The following is a 19,329-nucleotide window of genomic DNA, read 5'->3' as shown; positions in this document are numbered from 1 at the left end:
ATACAGGATGCAGCAAACTTTTTTGATGAGAAATATATATTAAAAGTGCAGCTTATATACCAGATTTTATGGTGTATATAAAGTATATAAAGTAATTGCAAGTGTTAAAGATTAAGGATTTGTCACATTCCATTTGTCAGTTCTTTATCTTTAAAACTGTCTTCTAAAACTCCTCTTCATTGATTTGCATGCTGAATTTTGCAACAGTGATTGCTTAAAACCAAACGAATATCTTTCTCTTTTATCAATTTTATGGCATCGTATATGATTATAGTCACCAACCCTTTTTGATGGTTTCTGCTGAGTTTCATACAAGCAGCAGGATATGCCAACCTCTGTAGCATCATAAAACGTTTTAATGAAATAAATCATTAACCTCAGAGGCACTTTTTCATATTTTATCTTCTCTTTTAATGATTGAGACTTGAGTTTAGGTGCTGAACTAGCTTAACTTTGCTGCTGCAACAAAGGCACAGGAGCTTCTATGCACTTGAGTCTGCCCAGTGTTATCTCGGACCATGCCGTCTTGCTCAGCACTCAGTTGTGAGGTGTGATAAAGCAGAAGATGACTCTCTGCTCTGTCACAGGTGGGTGTGCTCAGCGTCTCCCTGTGGCTTTGACCGACGCTGATGTCATCACTTCCCCTCCCAGTGATTTTAAATCTCTTTCCTCACCAGAAAGCCGAATCACAGTCAGCGTCTCCTCCTGTGACAGGAACTGACGAACAAATCCACCGGCTACCTGTTGAACACACCCCCCTGAAACTCGGCCTGGCCAGTTTTTCAAGCTCGGTGGTAGCCTGCACGCTCATTTCTCTGCCTCTGGCACAAACCTGTGTTTGAGAAACCTTTTGCACTGAGTGACTGCACACTGCTCTAGTTGTGTGCGTACTCTGTGTGTTTATGCAAGCATGTACACTCGCATCCCCCTGCACAGCCTTGCTGAGTTCCACCTTTGACAAACTGACTTGTAAATAAAGGCTTATTCACTCCACTGAGAGTAGGTCACTTCCCACCTCCAGGTATGCAGGCATGGGCAAGCCAGTGTGTTTGCCAAATCATTTGCAGGTCTTGGTTTACTGCCATGTGTCGAGGATTTCTTCTTAGCCTCTGTGTGCATTCTGGAGATATGTGTTGCCGAGGTTTATACTTTAGATTTGGTGTATTCAAGGTTGCATGTGGAAAAAACATTAAAAGTCTCTGCCAAATCGGCTGTAAGTTTAGCTGGAAATGACGGCAGACCTGCAGGGTGACATCACTCTTATTTATATCTAATTTGCTTTGGTGAGCATGCCCATGATGAATGTTAAGTATTTGGAAAGAGCTGTGTGGATCCTGAAGTAGTCATGTGTGCCAGTCAGTATTAAGAACTCTTATCCCCTTCAGACGATGCAATGTTTATCTGATCTTGTCGGCTCATCTTGTCTTTGCGTACATGTTTATGTGCGTGTGTGACAGCAGGAGTCAGGGATAGTTGGTCGATTTGAGGGTCTTAGCTGACTTCCCCGACTAAGCCTGTCCTATTGACACACTTCCACATCTCCAGGAGCAGAGAGTCACACAGCAGCTGTCCCGTGGGTTAAATCAACACTGTGCAACGCCCCATTGTGGGCTAACATGTGGCACCACTGAGCTGCTCACAGTGCAGAGCTCAGTGCTACTAACCCATGCCAATATAGCATAGGGAAATGTATGCAAAGGAGTGAGAGGATGCAAATGACTCTCAAGCAATAAGCTGAAGTCTCCTTTTTTTTGCTGTGGTTCATGAGATTTTAATTGCAAAACAGCGTCTGCATGGGTCATGAAAAGTTCAGTCAAAAGTAGTTTCCCCCTTTGTTCATTTGGCAAATTGAAAAGTAAAAGGAAGAAGTGTTTTATGAAAAAACAAGCTGAAATCTAATGAGTAATCAAGAAAAAACACAATAATATGCAAATAAGTACATGTCCCACCACCTTCAATGGGTTTTATAGCTTTTTTACATTCAGTCCTAAAAAAAACTTCTGCAAACTTTTAGTTTGGCTATGCAGCTAATTAGATATAATGAAGCAAGTTTAATTATTTGCAAAGTTCACACGTTTTGGATGCATGAACTTCATGCCATCACTTCCTCCCTCCTGCTCATGGTAAATTTTCCTAAATATACCTCCTGCTGCATTGACAAATTGGCTCACCTTCACTCGATGTGAGAAATTTACAAGGAAGCTGGCAGGTGAAAATGTGGGTATAGTTAGGGGCAAATATGTTCATGCAGCTCATGCAAAAAAAGTTCCAGGAAGTTTTCAGACATTTTTGCTCATTTATGATTGTATGAGTGTTATTGCAGGACAGGAGTCACCTCCATATAGAGACATTTAAGAAAAAAATCTCAAGGGCATAAAAATTTGGGAAAATAATCTTATTGTGATTGTTTTCCCCTTATTTTGCAATTGCAATCTAATATGCAATTGTTATCTGTTTTCAACAAACACAAGCAATTAAGGCCACGCGTAAGGGGGGATAAAGGGGAGAGCTTTCTGTGGCCCATGGAGTACTGGAAAATCAGGGTCCATTGTATAGTTAATCTTTGATAACCATATTTTACATTAACCTGAATAACCACTCTGATGATCTTATTTATTAATGATGTAGAACAATGCAGCCATTTTCAAATTGTAAACCTGTTATCTTAAAATGGAATAACCTTTTTTTTACTGTTGTTAACAATGCGGATGGGCATAATTGGCTAAACTATTAGGAAAGTAATGCCAGACTTCATAGCTAAGCCATGATGTGCAGTAACATTAAGATGCCAGAGAATTAAGTAGAAAGATTTCAAGTGACTGTAAGGGGAAAATAATATTTGCAAAATAAGATAGGTATGGGTTAAAAATGGCAAAATCAGCAGAAATAAGAGGTCAAAAGAAGTTAGAGTGGCAAAAATCATTTAAAAGTGGCAAAAAAAAGAAAGGGATAAAGCAGCAAATAGTGTTTAAGAAAGGAAAAAAGAGGCAAAAGTGGGCTGTAATAATTGTGTTGATAAGTATCAGTAAGGGGTTATACATAGTGTAGGATAAAATTGTTTTGTTTTGTTTTGTTTTGTTTTGTTTTGTTTTTGAGACTGGTGCTTAAATAATACTTTTTATACAGCGCCAGTGCCTTGACGGTGCCTGAATCAATACCTTACAGAGAAAAAGGGTGCTCAAAGACAGTGGGAAAAAAAGCCGTCTGTAAATGATTTACAGAAATGTCTTACAAAGATGCCAGTAGAACGTAAGATAAAGAAATCGGTCTAACTTCTGTAAGAGACTCAAGCAAAATTCAAGTCCTGGCAATGCATACAAGAGGAACAATAAAGTAAATGTATCAGTGGGATTATGTCCTCAGTAAGAAAATGCAAGCAGAGCAGAGACATGACCCTAAACAGAAAAACAAAGTGCGCAAAAATCTCTCTAATCACATGGGTGGGGTATTGAAATGAAGTAATGATGTCTTTGTTGTAATTTAGTCCGATAGGTATTGGATATGTTGGTACCAGAATCATGTCGATAGCAGATTTCAACACCCAGTCCTTGTTTCAAGTGGCAGCAATTGGTTAAATTGGCAAAAAGGGGCAAACATGGGCGTTTGAAATGGTGAAAAGGGGTTAAAATGTAGCTAATAGCAGTAAAAAAATGGGTTTAATGTGGAAAAAAATGTGGCAAAATATGTGGAAACAGTGATGAAGAGGGGTTTTTAGAAGTGGCCTGAATAAATAATATGGACATCAGAATCCAATAAAAGATTTACACACTTTTCAGCTCTAAAATGAAGTTACTGCTAGCAAAGGAGGCTAGCACCAATGCTACTGAGCCCACATGCATTGACATTGTTAATAAATCACAACAGAGAAGGTCCCATTTATGGGGTTTCTCAATTCTGTCAGCATGCCACCAAGCAAAGATCATTTTATATTAAAACCAACATGCTAATAGATAGATTAAACATTAACTGTTCTTTCCTTTGGGTCAGGCCTATATGTTATCAATAATGCATGATCTATCAGTATCAATATCAATGCCTTTTTTTAATCTACTTAAATTACAGTAGTGAATTGACTGATTGGTTTAATTTGCATGAGAGAGATCAGCTGAGCACTGATATGATACTAATAATATCTCACATTTTGATAAGTATGCTGGTTTAGAGGTCAGTCAGTCTACTTAACTTTGAAGTGTTCTGAGAACTTCTACAGGTTTAAATAGTAACCTGATAAAATTAGCACGAAAGTCTTCCTTGTTCAGTCAACAGCATGCTCTGTTCAACAGAGTTGAAAAACATATCTTGTTGATCATGTATTTTTAAACTGAAATCTAAAATTTGTGTCTAAACAAACTAGACAAGTATAAGTAAGGTTGGTGTAAACATGTGAAAACAGTGAGATCTATGTGTGACTGAGTTTTTATTTAGACTGTTAGAATGTTTTTAACCACACTTTAGCTTGGTTCAATTTTGGCGTGACTAATATAGCACCCCATGACATCATGGGGCTCTGTGGGAATCACTCCATCCCCTTAGTGCTACAATAAAAAAAAATGTCAGAGCAGTTCATCTAAATACAGGCTGGTGTTAACTGACGTCACTGTGTTCATTGAACATAAACAGCCAGTTTAATACTGTGTTTTTCTTCATTGTGGGATAAATTTGCCAAATCTACTAGCCATGGTAGATTCATTAAAAGTATCGTAACGGATAGATTTAAGCCAGAAAACTGATTTATTTCTGCTCTGGCAGCTGTACTCTGGCTATAGTTCACTGAAAAGTCAGGGGACAGGCTAATTGCTCGAGGACTTGTCTATTTTTCACTCAAACCGGACACAGCAGGAAGAAACATCTTACCTGCTGCAGGTGTTTCATCCATGTTTCACTTGTCTTTAGTCCTGGATGATTAAAAGAAGCAGACTGTGGCTTTGTCTCTCTCGAAGCAGCAACACTTCAATCCCTTTTGTGTGTTAGCGCCATGATGCTTATGTTTCGTAAAGTGTCTGATGATGGACATGTTCTATTCCTGCCAAGTCTTTCACAATAAAAGCATCCAATGCTAATCATCATTGAAGACTTTTTATTTTGAAGAGCAACATCAGGAAATTGAGTGTTTTGAGCCCGTCATACAACAAACCTTATATACCGATTTCTGATCACTTTATAGGAGCTTAAATAAACATGGGTCTGTCATGATCAGCTGCAAACATTTATAGTTGACTGTGAAAGGTAGCAGATTATATTTTTGTCAGTAAACACCTCCCACACCTCTACAGGAAAGATCAACAAAGACTTAAGAGTTACAACTTTGTACACAGAGAGTCCTAAAATCTACACAACTGAAGTTCTTTGCAGGAGCTTCAAAGAATTTTTAATTTTTGAATGAAGAAAGATCCTAAAATCTCTCTAAATCTCTGATGGAATCCTGCATGCCCAAATACTTGACTTTAAAGAAATGTAAGTCAACAGAAGCTGTCAGATTATGAACAGCATTGTGCTAAACACAACATTTTTGACTCACTGACCTGATTCTGTAAATTTCACCAGATGCTAAATGTTGTCTTATTGGAGCTTTGATGTCTGCCCAAATAAAGCACCCCCCCCCCAGTCATTTATTTATAGTTGTATCTAGCTTTGACCTACTAGCTATAGCTTATATCCATAAGCCAAATAATAGCAGCTTTGCTTACAGATCCACACAGCCTAGCATTATCCTTGAACACAACAATAGCTCAGGGACTGCTCGGCCTATTTTTAGCTCGATCCTACTCACAATTTGATGTTTCAATTCACACAAATCAAAGCTCTTCAAACAGATGATGCCCACACACTGGAGACCCCTTTGAAACTCTTGATCTAACAAGACTACTCATATTGCTTGATAGGCTTCTCTTAGTGGTTTCAGAGGGGATTCGCAGCACTTTCCTGATCTAATATTCACTTTAGTTGTTCGCTGAGATCCTATAGTAGAAAGATACTACTGTCTGCTCTATCTTGGTGCTTTCCTCACCTTTTTTAAACTGTAAAGCGCTCTTAGTCTCTTTCTTCCCTGCTTCACTGTGCTGTGATTCTCTGACAGGTAACATGTGGCCCTGCAGCAGTGTTTGCAGGTACAAACCTTGCTCCCCAACCTCAGAGTCCTCACTAAAGCAACTCTTTAGTGAGATTATTCTGTATGAGCTTATTTTTTTAAAACTTCGCCGCTAGTCTCAGTAAGTCGACGTGCCTGAGACTGCATTAAGGCCTTCCAGCTGTGGGTGTGTGGGAGCCATAATTGAGTTGCTTCAGAGCGGCAGTTGTAATAAGAGGTGTCCCAGGCTGCCTGGAATGAGCTGATAAGCTGCTCACTAGACCGGGACACACGCTGCAGGCCACAGGTGACACCACACACAGTTACACACAGTCAAAGCTTGTGTGCTTGAGTGTATCCCTGCCTTGATTCTGTCTCCCCTGGTACAGCCTCCTCTCACCTGCAGCTCTGAGAGAAATTCATAAACCCAGCTCAGGCTCCAGAGATTACTGTCATTTTACCTGGAGAGCTGAAAAAGAGATTGAGATTCCCTCATCCTCTACAGAGGACAAACACCTAACACAGGTGGACTGACTCATTCTTCATCCATATAGTCACAGCATGCTGATTGGTTTTAACACAGTGATACCAATTTTTAAAGTGTCCTGTTTAAAGAACTTTAAAACATAATTTCCAAACTATACTGTAAAACTCAGGAGATTTCCTTGTATTATAACTGGTTTATTCAGTGCAACTGGAGTAACGAGCTAGTGACGTCAGATGAATTGTTGTTTTAACTGAATGTTTTTTAAAGGGAAGCAAACAGCCAGACATTTTTACTGTAACATTTCTTATCTTCCCTGTCACATTCATTTAATGATACTGTCAACTAAAACTATGACTATAAATGTTACTCGACGACCTTTTCTAACGAGGAAGAGGAGACTAACCTCCAATTTTCACATACAGTGGCTGCACTCCGATGCGCTGGTGAAACGCGCTGCAGAGCAAATCGTTTCTTCTCTAGTTAATCGGAGCAGTTCCACTGCGCCACTGTACTTCGCTTCATTGGAGATACGCGGCAGGTCTATTTTCACCCCCTGCCTCTGCCAAACAGATCAACCCACATAGCCAGAGAAACATGCAAAGTATCTGTCAACTTCAAAATACAGCACAGTGCACGGACCGGATCGCCAATCATCCCTATATCAACATAATGTCTCATCCTGAGGCACTAGCTAAAGGTCATCAGGAGGTCAGCAGGTCACAGAGCTTCACTGACATTTGAGTTGGAAAACCACAGAATTTAACATGAAACCACACATCCTTTGCAGAAATTATTAACTTTTTAACTTCATAATGTACTCATCCATGGCAGAAGAAATAAAGTCATGGAATTATGTCCAAATGATCAACCCCATAAAAGCAAGATAATCTACTATTGACATACACCAACTGCATGAACTTGCAGTTTTCCTGAGATCTCTGCCCTCTTGTCTCAAGCTGCTCAGCTCTGCGCTGCACTCTGCAGATATGCTTCCAGTGTTTGAGGTCACTCCCCTTTGGTTCGTGCAAAAGTGTGGCACAGCTGGGGAAAACATATCTATGGTGTATCTAGTTTAAAATAGATTTTTGGTGGCAAGAACACTGACGAAAAGAAGAATAATAATTTTAGTTATTGCCATGGAGATTAAAACTAAAATGTCAGTGCTTCACTTTTAGATGTTAAAATCCATGGTAATTTTCTAGTGAGCATATATAGTTTAGGGCTGTACAATTAATCTCAAGTTAGATTAACTCACAAGGGCTTGAAATAGACTGAGAGGGCCTTTTGCAGATGTTTTCTGCTGACCCTACATTATTAGTTAAGCTCCACCAAGCAGTCTGGTCTAGTTTGGTGCAGTGTGGTTACTGTAAACCCTCATCTTGTTTGCACTTCCACAGCCAACCATGCCCTCATTTCATAAGCAGACTTGTGAGCTGGATGGTGATAGCCACGCCAGCTGCATAATAGCATGAAAACATAGCAGAGTGACACAGTGTAGCCTCCCAATAAATTCAGTGAAGAAGAACACAACATACTGAATGGCAACAATGGAGGACATCCAAGTTGTTTTTTTCCACTCTCTTATAATCCAAGGAATATTTACACATGGTTCATTTTGTGTTTGTGCAATATTACTGCTGTCACACGGGAAGTTGTGATTCTTTTGACCAATCAGTGGACTGCAGTGTGTCTAACCTCACTCTCAGAGCTGTATAGGTATGCTTGGTACCCCAATAGAAGGGGACCAAAAAGCAGGACTGTACAGGTTGGTTACTTTGGTACCTTTCCCAACTTTTGACAGTGGGAATTCAAATAATTGTGTGCCACTCTAACCTGCTTAGGTTAACTTATCTTACAACACTAAAACTACTATAACATAAGGCATTGTCAAAAACATCCAAACAGTTAACTCATACAGCACAGTCTACTCTGTAGCCCCTCCCGTAGTCCAGTACACCTGCTGCTTTGTGTCCTTTCCACAGAAATGGAGGTGGGTCTGCTGCAGCCTAAACACAGAGGTAAACACTGGCCTCATGTCAACTTCAAACACTGTGAGAATCACTGAAGGAGGGAGGAGGAGCAGGCGGTGCTCTTTTGAAGCTCTGCACTTGTCTCTCTATCTGGCCTCTCTCCATCCCACCTATTTTCCATCCTTTCTTGACCCCTGTCCTCTTCCTCCTTCGTCCCTTTCTTTTTATTTCTATCTCTAAAAAAAAAGGCCCCTTTAGCCTCCTCCTTTGGTCTCTTCATCTTAGTCTCCTCCTCTGAGCACGGCACTTTTCATTTTGTTGATGGATAATCATTGGCTGCCTTTTGTGTGTTTGTGCCCATTTTTGTAACTGGCAGCAGTCGGATGGGCTCTGTCAGTGACAGCATATGGCATGTGTGAGTGACATGGAGACTATCTATAGTGTACTGTGCCAGACGGTGCTTGTGATTGACTGACAGCGACATTTAAAGTGTCAAGTCTGATGTTCTTGTGGGTGGGAGGGCTTTGCCTTCCTCTCCCCTGAATAATAATGAAGCTGTATGTTAATTTTATTTCCACTCACATGATGAAAAATGTAGCCCTGTGACTTAATTAAATTGGCTGTAAAGTTATTGCGGAGTCTTAAAATGTTGCAGAATCATCTGGTCATCAGGATATAAAACAATTTCAGCTATTTTATTTCAGTCAGGACCACTTTGTCAAGAAACATGCGTGGTTTGTAGTTTTAAATATTTTGTCTTTATCAGTTGCCGTTTTGCACTTACTGACGTTATTTATATTTGGCAGTGTGACTGTTCTGGGATCCCTCTTCTCTTCCAGAAGCCTATGTGGAAAGTATTGAGCAGGAACAGCCCATGTTCCCGCAATTCCTGTGCATACAAGGAAAGCCCAAGGCAGAGGGAGAGGCAGCAATGAACTCAGAGAAGAGCAGGCATCAGTGACAACAGAATGACATTGACTTGGTCAGATGCACAATAAGGGAGGAGCTGGGGTGGAGGGGTGTAGCAAAAAGTGGCTAACAGAGGAAGAGGCAAAGAGAAGCAGGCTAGAGCAGCTTTAAAAAGGCAGCTTGAGTGTGATTGGCTTATTGTGTGCTTCAGAGTGAGTCAACTGGCTGTCTGCTAATAAGGGCTTGTATTCAATAAGGTGATCTCATTTATGTGGCAGCGCCTGAACTACTGCTATATGCACGGTTTTTACAACCAATAAAAAATGTGTTTTATTCATCTGATCTTTACAGATCTTCCAGCTCTGAAAAGGCATTTTTTGTGTCTTTGAAGGGTCTTTTTAGCCTTGCATAGGCTAACAGATTCACAAATCTATCATACTCAGATAAAACATATGACATTTGTGTAAGTTTTAGGCATATAAGGTTCATTGGAACTTTTGGGGGAAATTGGCTTGAAATGTTCTGTTATTACCCACACTGATGAAATCGGCAGGGGGTTATGTAAAGGGATCCATATCTTTGTTTGTTCGTTTGTATGTGTACAAGTTAACTCAAGGACGGAAAGTCGTATCTTCACCAAACTTTCAGGGAATATTGAGATAGTGACAGGGGAGAATCGATTAGATTTTGATGGTGATCTGTGCACCCGTTCGGTTTTTCTCGGACTTCGAAATTTTGAACACCATAGTAAACAATGGGAGTGTGAGTTCCTCCGAGGCGCTGCTTAGGCGTGGGTCTGCCGCCTCAGATGGCCATTCTAGTTTTCATATGAATTAAGGAAATTTGTGGGATGCTTGAGGGAATTTAGACAATTTTAGGAAAACTTAGGAAATTTGCTTTGAAATGTTAAGTATTTACATGGAAATTTATATGTACATTTTGAGGAATTTAATGGGGAATTTAGCATGAGAATGTCCCTTAAATTATCAAGAATTTTTATTGAAATTTCTGGGAATAGGTTTGGATGATTGGTGGAATTTTCCATCATTTCTGGAATCTTGGGGAATGTATATGAAATCTGGGGGAATTTGATAAGAAATTTTAGGGGGAGTTTGCATGATAATTCCCAGGAATACAGGGAATTTTTGAGGACATTTATATTTGAATGTTTAGGCTCTATGATAGTTTCACTGGAACCTTTTGGGAATATTCAAATACATTTTGGGGTACTTTTAACGTAAAAAAATATACTTAGGAATTTTCAAAGAAATTTTAGGGAGTTGTGTGGATTTTGGAATGGAAAATTTACAGACATCATTTTGGTCAAAACTAATCCCTGTTCAAAGCCAAGGTTGAGCTTTTAAATTTACCAGGCCCGGCTGATCCCAAATACGTAAGTGGGAGAAACTAAATATGCATCCCAACAAAAGCTCGGGTCTCAGGAGGTTAGGACGCTTTACAAAGAGAGCAGCACTGGACATATTATTTACAGAGACCAAATATGAATCCATCATGAGCACTGCACTAAACAACATTTAACAAAGTTCCAGCAGAAAGGAAAAACTTTGGCGACTCATGTTGATCAGCCGTCTGCTGAAGCTCTGCTGGGTGTAAAAAGCACCAGAGGTGGGTGAAACTGAGCACCACGTCTCTTCTTGACATCGACATGTCTAGTGGGGCCACGGTGTCAGGGCAGTTGAGGGATTGTGGCATAAAACATAAATGTGATAAAGATACAGGAAGGGATTTTCCAATAGCAGTTCATGCTTCTTTCAAAAGCAGTCTTTGATGTAACATTCAGCTTTTTCAAGGCAACGATAAACAAGTTGTGTCTGTGTTGGTGGCTCTGTCATGGCAGCTCTAAATCAAGACACATCCTGTTGCAACTATGAGAGATAAAAACTCCTCTGGCTTTGAAAACGGTTGGAAATATTTGAGGTTATGTAAGTTCTTAACTAATAAACTGTATATTTTGGGGTAGTGAGTTTTTAGTGGAGTGGTCAAATTTTAATTTATGCAGACACTTCTTGTAATATCAGATGAACGGTTATGATTGGCCAACAGGCCAGCTTTGCTCGAAATCTGCCCCAGTTGCACTGGGACCAGACTCATCTGCTAGATTAAATTAAACATGAGCTCCTAGATTTGTCTGGATTCCAGGGAAGCATCTTTGTGCTCGCTGAATTTCTGGACAGCAACTTCACAAACACATTTATAGACACAGCAAACAGTCTGAGATTTGACAAACCCACTGAACAATATAAACTGTACACCCTCTGTATGTACACCACCAAACAGCCAACAGGAGGTTTAAGACTCTAAACTTATGGCCATAGTTTCATGTAACTGTTCTGTTTTGGTTCTAAAAAACCAAAACCTTCTTCCCTTTGTTGGTGGAGATAAATGAGAGCTAGAATAAATAAAAAAGATCAATTTTTCTTTATGTAATAAGAAAACAAAGTAGGATGTTAAATTTGAGGATTTTTAGTTTATCTATGACCTGTATTGTAAAAATGAAACTGCTATCATTTGTTTTTCAGACTTAATGGAAAACAGTTCTGCTTGTTTTGACAGCTTACAAATTAATCCTTGTGTTTTGACACTACAGAACAAATAAGATAATGAAATTAGCAGTGAGAAAAATAATAAAGGGATGGAAAGCGAAATATTTTGAACCATCTCTTGCGTGGGTAAACGAAAAAGTTTACTAACTTGCAAGTTTTTTGAGAGCCAAGTTGTGTTGTTTATTTACAAAGCTACTGACTCCCCACATACGGTATATTATGTGTGTTTGTTCGTAGCCCTTGAAGAAACACCTGCACTGTTAAAGTAATAATCTCTAACATTTCAATATAAATGCCCACATTACTTTCCACTGATGTAGAATGACTCACTCTACCTACATTAAAGTCTCAGAGCAGCAGGTGGGAGAAAGAAACTACTGTGAGGAAATTATGTTTAAGATTTTCTGACTGTTAAAATCAGGATGTCAAAAAAAAAATATCAATGGTTTTTTTTTTTAGCACTAAATCTAGCTTTAGACAACCAACTCTGAAACAGTGCAGCACATCTGCCTGTTGGATTAGCTTTTTATAGGTTTTAGGTTTGACTTTTCTTTTAAGAGCTTTTTGCATAACGTTACTTAGTTTGATTTAATGAGTAGAAAGGGCTTCGGGACAGCTTTAAAGCTCCTGTAAGGACTTTTCTTACATGTCAAATTTGGCATTCATTGTGAACAAGTGTTGCCCTTTTCTTCACTGTCCTCTACTTGTTTCATTTGTTTTGTTTGTTTTTTGAAGACTGTTTCTGTGGTGTACTTTGACTCACTGCTTCTGACACCTACCCTGCGGCAGCGATTACATGTGTTGAAAATTACTGAAAAGAAATTACATAACTTGTTCCTTATGGTCTTATTTGCTTTCTGAAAATCACAAAAGGCGTCAGTATTAATTTTAGTCTCATTCATACACTCTTAAAAACTCCTTATGAGAGCTTTGATATAGTGATGTACTGATCCAGTTTCTGGGCTTTGGTTATCTGCTGAGGCTGATACCGATGCAGTTCTGATACCAGTGAAGAAGTAACAGCCTATATTCTAGGGATGTTTCTTGACAAATAATTAAATGCATAGTACAGTTGTGTTAAGCTGACTAGTCTCAAGTCAAGTAAATGCATTCTGTAAACCAACATCACACTGTTGGGATATACTGTGTGTGTAATGATGGTAAATGTTAGCAATGTTTTTGCTGCTGCAGGTTAAAATCCACCTTCCTTTACTGATTATTGTCCCTCAATGTTTTGGCTATTTGCGAGTATACCTTACAAAGCTTGTGGACTGTTTTATCACCATTTTCTCGGTCAAAATAGAGCAAAACTGTGCTGTTCCCATGAGATGCTATTGGTGCTGCAGAGAATGTGTCACAGATATTGGGCCTGTAGTGATAAAAAGTGTTAATAGGCTAACCAAATGGTAATTCTTGTGCTGACTACAAAGGGATCAGACTTTCACTGTTTAGCCTGTTAATCACACATGTCCTTATTGTGACAATGAGGGATTCATTTATATGTTAAGGTCTTATCAGCTTTTTCCAATTTCCTAAAAAGCCTTGAGATTGTTATCACAATCAGCCGCACAGTCTGTATACCACCTTATTTTATCACTCGACCTCTGCTGTTACGGTAAATCCTCATTGAGCTGTACAAGACAATCAGACTGCACACCACTCTCACAGATCATTCATCTGAGATGCCGTCCATCTCAGAACTTACATTTTGTCAAACTTTAAAAAACAAATTGAATTAAACTTCTGTTTAGGGTTAGGGTAAGGGTTAAGGCAGGGGTGTCCAAACTATGGCCTGGGGCCAAATGTGGCCCACGGTCCATTTTTGATTGGCCTGTGGCAGATGCTAAAATAAAATTAAATATGGCCCGCATTAGAAAATAAAGCTTGTACCTGACTGTATTGCACATATTAATTCCAGCCAGGGCTGGGGGATGATGACCACTGTAATCAAAGGAACATTTTTTTTAATCTATGCCCTTGTATAAAGTTTTCAAAATCAAGAAATTAGGGGGCAAAGGGTGGCATAAATGGGTTAAAAGGTGGAAAAAGAATTGAAAACACAGACAAAGAAGGGCAAAAAATTTACAAATACATTTGCTAAAGCTGACCTTGCTTAAACACATTTGCTACATTGGCTTATGTGGTAACTTTAACTATGTAGCTAGTGTAGCTATGTTAGCTTTAGCTAAAACTAACAAAGCTCAAGCGAGCCTTCGTTTGTGCAACTACTTCTAGACCAGGTCTATACATAATTTAATCCCGGGTTTAGACCTCTGATCCTTTCTCTCTATTTTATTCATGAAATGTTTCTTAGTCTGTAATGTTACCGGTGTGTTTATTTCAAGAATATATCTGCCAGACATTGTTTATGAATAAAGTTGAATTTAAACAAAAAATCTAAAACTAGGAACATGTTGTACTGGCAAGTTATGGCACTTCCTTTCTGAGATATACGGCGTCTCAGAACAGTCTGTGAGGGTGGCCTTCAGAAATGTACGGTTTGCAGCCAGACCCCTCTCACTGAAGCTGTGCACACTTTTGTGGTCCAGCAGGTTTTTTATGTTGCTAGCATTAACTCACAAAAAGTCATACGCCTCTATAAAATGAGAAGTATTTTCTTGACTGCAGTTGAAATTAGGTTGATGGTCTGTGAGCCATGGATGTCTTTCTGTCTGTAAAAATGCACTCTGCTGTGATATAAAAGCTTCACACAGCTGCTGTGAGCATTAAAGCTTGACATCCATTTACTGTAGAGATGCACTGATAGAGAAAATATGGGCCTGTACAGTATACCAATGTTTAAAATAACAGTTTAGTTGATTGCCAATACAGATGTTTTTCATCATTTCTGTTGGTGTAGCTCCCACTATGCCTGCATTTTCTCTCGTGTTTGAAGAAAAAAACAGAACAGTGTCCAACAGGTGACCTCTCATATTTGAATCAGGAGTTATTTGTTCCAGATTCCAGCATTAGATTGATTTGACACATCAGATAAACTTTGGCCACTGATATCTGTTCATGCCATTTTATTTGTCAGTGGATGATGTTTGTCGACAGGGCTTGTGTTGACCAATACGGATGTTAAACTGATGCATCAGTGCATCCCTAATCAGTGAATTCCTACATACCTACAAGCAGAGTGCCTGTAGAAGTCATTTATAAACTGAGAATCTGTAGTATGGTACTGTGAAGTTTCTCATGTCTTTGCAACACAGCCACCAAAGGTATACTGGACAACATTGTCTGGTATAATCACAACTGCAAATTAACACCAAACCGTGCAGCACTACTCCACACTGCTTTGCTCTGTTGTTAACTTGCTTCCCTGGCCTACCTGAGAAATGGAGACACTGACGCAGCACATGTGCTTGCTTTCTGTACACAGGATAGTCTAGAACTGAGCTGTATGGATAGTTGATAGTGTGATCAGATCGCTGCATCCCTCCTTTACAATGCATCTTATAAACAGAACAATGTTGTCAGTTTTTATGTTTCTGTTGTTCAGGTGAGAGTGCGATGAGGAGAGCTTTCAGAGTGTGAGGCCATGGGCTGCACCTCGGCCAAACAGGTGTCGGCTGTGCCCAATGATGAGGAGGGACGCGGCAAGGCCTACAGCAACGGAGACCTCTTCAGCGGTCAGTGTGCACACACTCATTACTCACTCACTCACATGTCAATAAAAGCTTCACAGCTCCATTTCACAGAGTTAATTGCTCAGTGCAGACTCATTGCCCCGTCTGCCCTCACAATATATCCACTTCATTATGCTTCATAGTCCTCTAGCAGAGCGTTAAGTTCTCTATTTCACACAATAACTGTCAACACGGCTGTTTTATGGGAGTCATACGTGTTGACAGTTCATTGAAAGAGAGAGGAAGTTACCAGGTAGTGAAAGTGCAGCGTTTTCTCTTAACTGTTGTGAATCCCGATGTTTCCTCCCAAGTGCAAAAGAGAGAACTTGAGAGGAGTAAAAGTCAGGTGAAAGTTTAGAGAGAAAGTTAAAAAGGACGTTTAAAAAATCCAAGATGATGAGAGCAATCAAGCAGGTGTTGTTAATGGGGCTCTCTCCACTGATTTTATGCAGCTTACTCATTAAAGGTCTATCCAGCTTAGAAATAAAGATCTTAAACATTTTCTGTGGCTTTGGAAAAGTTTTACAAAGTTTGAAAAGATGATTTCTCCTCTCAGAATGAGCAAAAGATTTAAAACTTTAATGAAAATCTGTGTAAAGGGCCAAAACTATGTGCTTTGAAAGATATGTGGAATCAGAATCAGAAATACTTTGTGAATCCCTGGGGAGTTATTCGAGTACAGCTGCCCATATAAAAATAACTATGCAGGAAAAAGATTAATGAAGGTCAGAAATGTGGAATATTTCAGTTATATGCACCATACAAATATGCAACATACAAAGAAATAGAAGTAGAATAAGAAATATACACAGTAAGTGATACTCTTAATCTGGTATGCTTGGTTGGATTGTCCAGTTTTAATGTGCAGTTTTAAATAATAAGTGATCAAAGGGCTTGTAACGCTTCCGTATGTTGAGGGTTTGTTGAAATACGCTATTGTGTTGCATTATAATTTTTTTTTTTTTTTTTTTTTTTGGGAGTTGAATCATACCCTGTCAGAATATCTTGCAGCTGTGATTTGTCACTGGTTTTTCTCTTACTCCATGGAACTTAAGAGGGAGAATCACTAACCTTGCAAAGCAGATGGATACGCCCATTTTCCCTGTTTCTTACTGGTGAATCCATCTTGTAAAACTCCTGTCTGAACCGTTTGGGCCCGGTTAGAAAGTGACAGGACCAATCAGCGACGAGGGGCAGTACTTTCAGGCGCTGCGGAGTCGTGATGCCAGGAAGCAGCACCAAGAGGCCGGTGTAATTATGGCGTGGATGCTGCTAAAGCGCCAGTTTTATCAGAACTTCATGACATTTCTTTTTAAAAGAAGAACAAAGAACAGCAGTGAGTTGTTTTCTTTTCAAAAATGACAAAAGTCGTGTACTGGCATGTCTATAGTCGGCATGGTTCGCGTTATGCAGTTCTATATGGAGTTTACTCCTTTTGTAGGGGTGCAGCTCGGTAGAGGCTACGTCACATGTTTCATTGCTCTGATTTGCCTGTAAAGATGTGACGGACAAAACATTCATCCAATCGCCCTCCGAGTTTTTTTTCAAAGCCTCTTCCCTTTCCCAACCACTGTCTATGAGTGGTTTTCCAGATGGATGTGTTAAACACATCCATCTGGCGTGCCAGGTTAGGGAATCTCTTGATTGTCTACCATGTTGATGGGAAGTCTTAGGCCGCTCAGACTACACAAAATCAGCCAGATTTAGGCCTTACTGTAGCCCAAGCTCATTCTCAAACCTTGGGCCTGAATTTGTGCATCCAGAAGGACAATGGTCTTGCAGTGTGACATAATTAACATCCCATCCAAGATGCGCCGCAACCACGATTCAACAAGAATAGCATGTCCGAAATTTCTATTGCATCATAGTAGTTTGACAACCTGACCTGACATCAATGACGTGAATCTTGATGCCCACCAACAGGAGATCATTTGCTCCTTATCTCTGTATCATCATTTACTAGAGTGACATTAAACAAGCCCCACTTTTTTGCTTTTCTGGCGATTTATGTAAACACACAGCGATTGCCTTCACATATGATCACATTTATAGTTCATAATCTATTTGAAGGAGAGCCTGTGCATTTTGTCCCCTTCATGGACTAGTCCATGTTTGTTTTTATGTCATTTGTTGTTTTCTTCCTTTCAGAGCAAAGGACCACTAGAATCACACAGGGCACTTCTGTTGTAGCTGTGATTCACTCTCTTTGACCCGCCTTCCAGATGACCTGTGAACTTGCACACAGTCGGGGAGACAGTAGTGACGTCAGTATACGATGAGCAGTCAGGATCACTCTTGTAATGTGGCCAGACTATTGGCCAAGGCGGGACAGGAGTCTCTGTGTGTTGTATGGCATGGTGCTGTCATGTACAAACAAAAAATCATGTAGTCTGAGCCCACCTTTACCTAAAAAAAAAAAACGAAAAAGGTATATCTGAAAAATTTTCTTCACTATATTTCTTCTTGTGTAGGCCTCAAAAGACTATTCTGAATGCTGCTTGGCTAGTGGAGAAAGTGGGGATGACATGCAACAAATATCTGAATGTCAAAGCTGAGCCAGCGTCCAGTACAGAGGGGACTTTGCCTCTTTAGTTGACTTGATCTCCAGCCTGGGCTTAACCAGTCCCCTATGCTTATCATGGCTGCGCAAAAATGTCAGTATAGAGGGGGCAGTGATCTTTGTTTTCACAATAATATATTCTGTTTTTCTCACATCGATGTATTAAATGGACTGTTCCTTTTTCTTTCCTTAATTTTCCAGTATCACCATGTCTGCACCTAAAAATGATTCGCAGCAAGTGACGTTAGAATGAAATAGTGAATGGGTGTAAAGAAGGCAGTGAAGAAATTAGACAATGCAGGCGTAAAAACAAGGCTTTATTATTTATTGGATAAGAAGGAGACAATTATCAAACATTTTCATAATTGTAAAATAATTCTTCAGGCAGCAGTCACTGATTACTCCTCCTTAACTTCAAGATTTGTCTGACATTCTTTGTTTCACATTTTTTTAAAACCAGAAAACCTGGAAAACTTTGGACTCCTGATCTTATAAAAAGTTAATTTTAAGATTTTCCCGAAGATGATTTCCCTAGTTGAAGATTTCTGTAGTTTTGGCCATTTTAAGCATCCTTGCAGCAGCTCTGCTGGTAATGTAGGCCGTCTGTTAATTGTAGGGCAGGGTTGATGGTTCAATCCCTGTCCTCCTGCTCATAAAGGCAACTATGAGCTGTTTACTGAATCCCTGTGGACATGATGTCATTTTACAGAATCGATTAACTGAAAACTAATCATGATTAATAATCAAACATTATGGGTTGCCGTCTGTTGTGCAGAGAGGGAAAGTGAAAGCCAGAGGAAGAGAGGGAGAGATGATGGATGGCGAGGGGATTAACAGCGATTAAGAATTAGGAGCAACACTCTGGTATGACTACACCCGGGCGGAGGGACGGATGTGGCAGATGACAATCCACAGGAGGTCTCTCTCTCCCCCATCATCCCTCTCTCCCTCTTACTTGTCTCCTTCACTTATCTTCGACCTCTCTCTGACTCAGTGCTCTTTCTCATATCCTCTCACTTTCTCTTTGACACATTCACCTCATCCAACCTCCCTGGGACACCTCGGTCTGCTCTCCCTTTTCCTCAACTCTTTACGAGCGACAGAACGAGGCAGGAGACGGAGGAGTGAGCCAATTTCCTT

General features: G+C 39.8%; 1 protein-coding gene across 1 annotated transcript in view; it reads left to right on the top strand.

Annotated features, from left to right (window-relative positions):
• The window catches only part of zgc:92140 (uncharacterized protein LOC447854 homolog), a 56,001-nt gene that overhangs the window by 10,445 nt on the left and 26,227 nt on the right, over window positions 1-19,329 (top strand). The window contains exon 2 of the mRNA XM_041790796.1: window positions 15,503-15,632. Coding sequence (XP_041646730.1) covers window positions 15,542-15,632 — 91 coding nt within the window. The 5' untranslated portion in view covers window positions 15,503-15,541. The remainder of the gene's footprint in view (window positions 1-15,502; window positions 15,633-19,329) is intronic.

This window comes from Cheilinus undulatus, linkage group 7 (genome assembly GCF_018320785.1).
Source record: "Cheilinus undulatus linkage group 7, ASM1832078v1, whole genome shotgun sequence".
NCBI lineage: Eukaryota > Metazoa > Chordata > Actinopteri > Labriformes > Labridae > Cheilinus > Cheilinus undulatus.
Note: the sequence above shows the minus strand (reverse complement) of the source record. Positions and strands in the feature narration are given on the sequence as shown.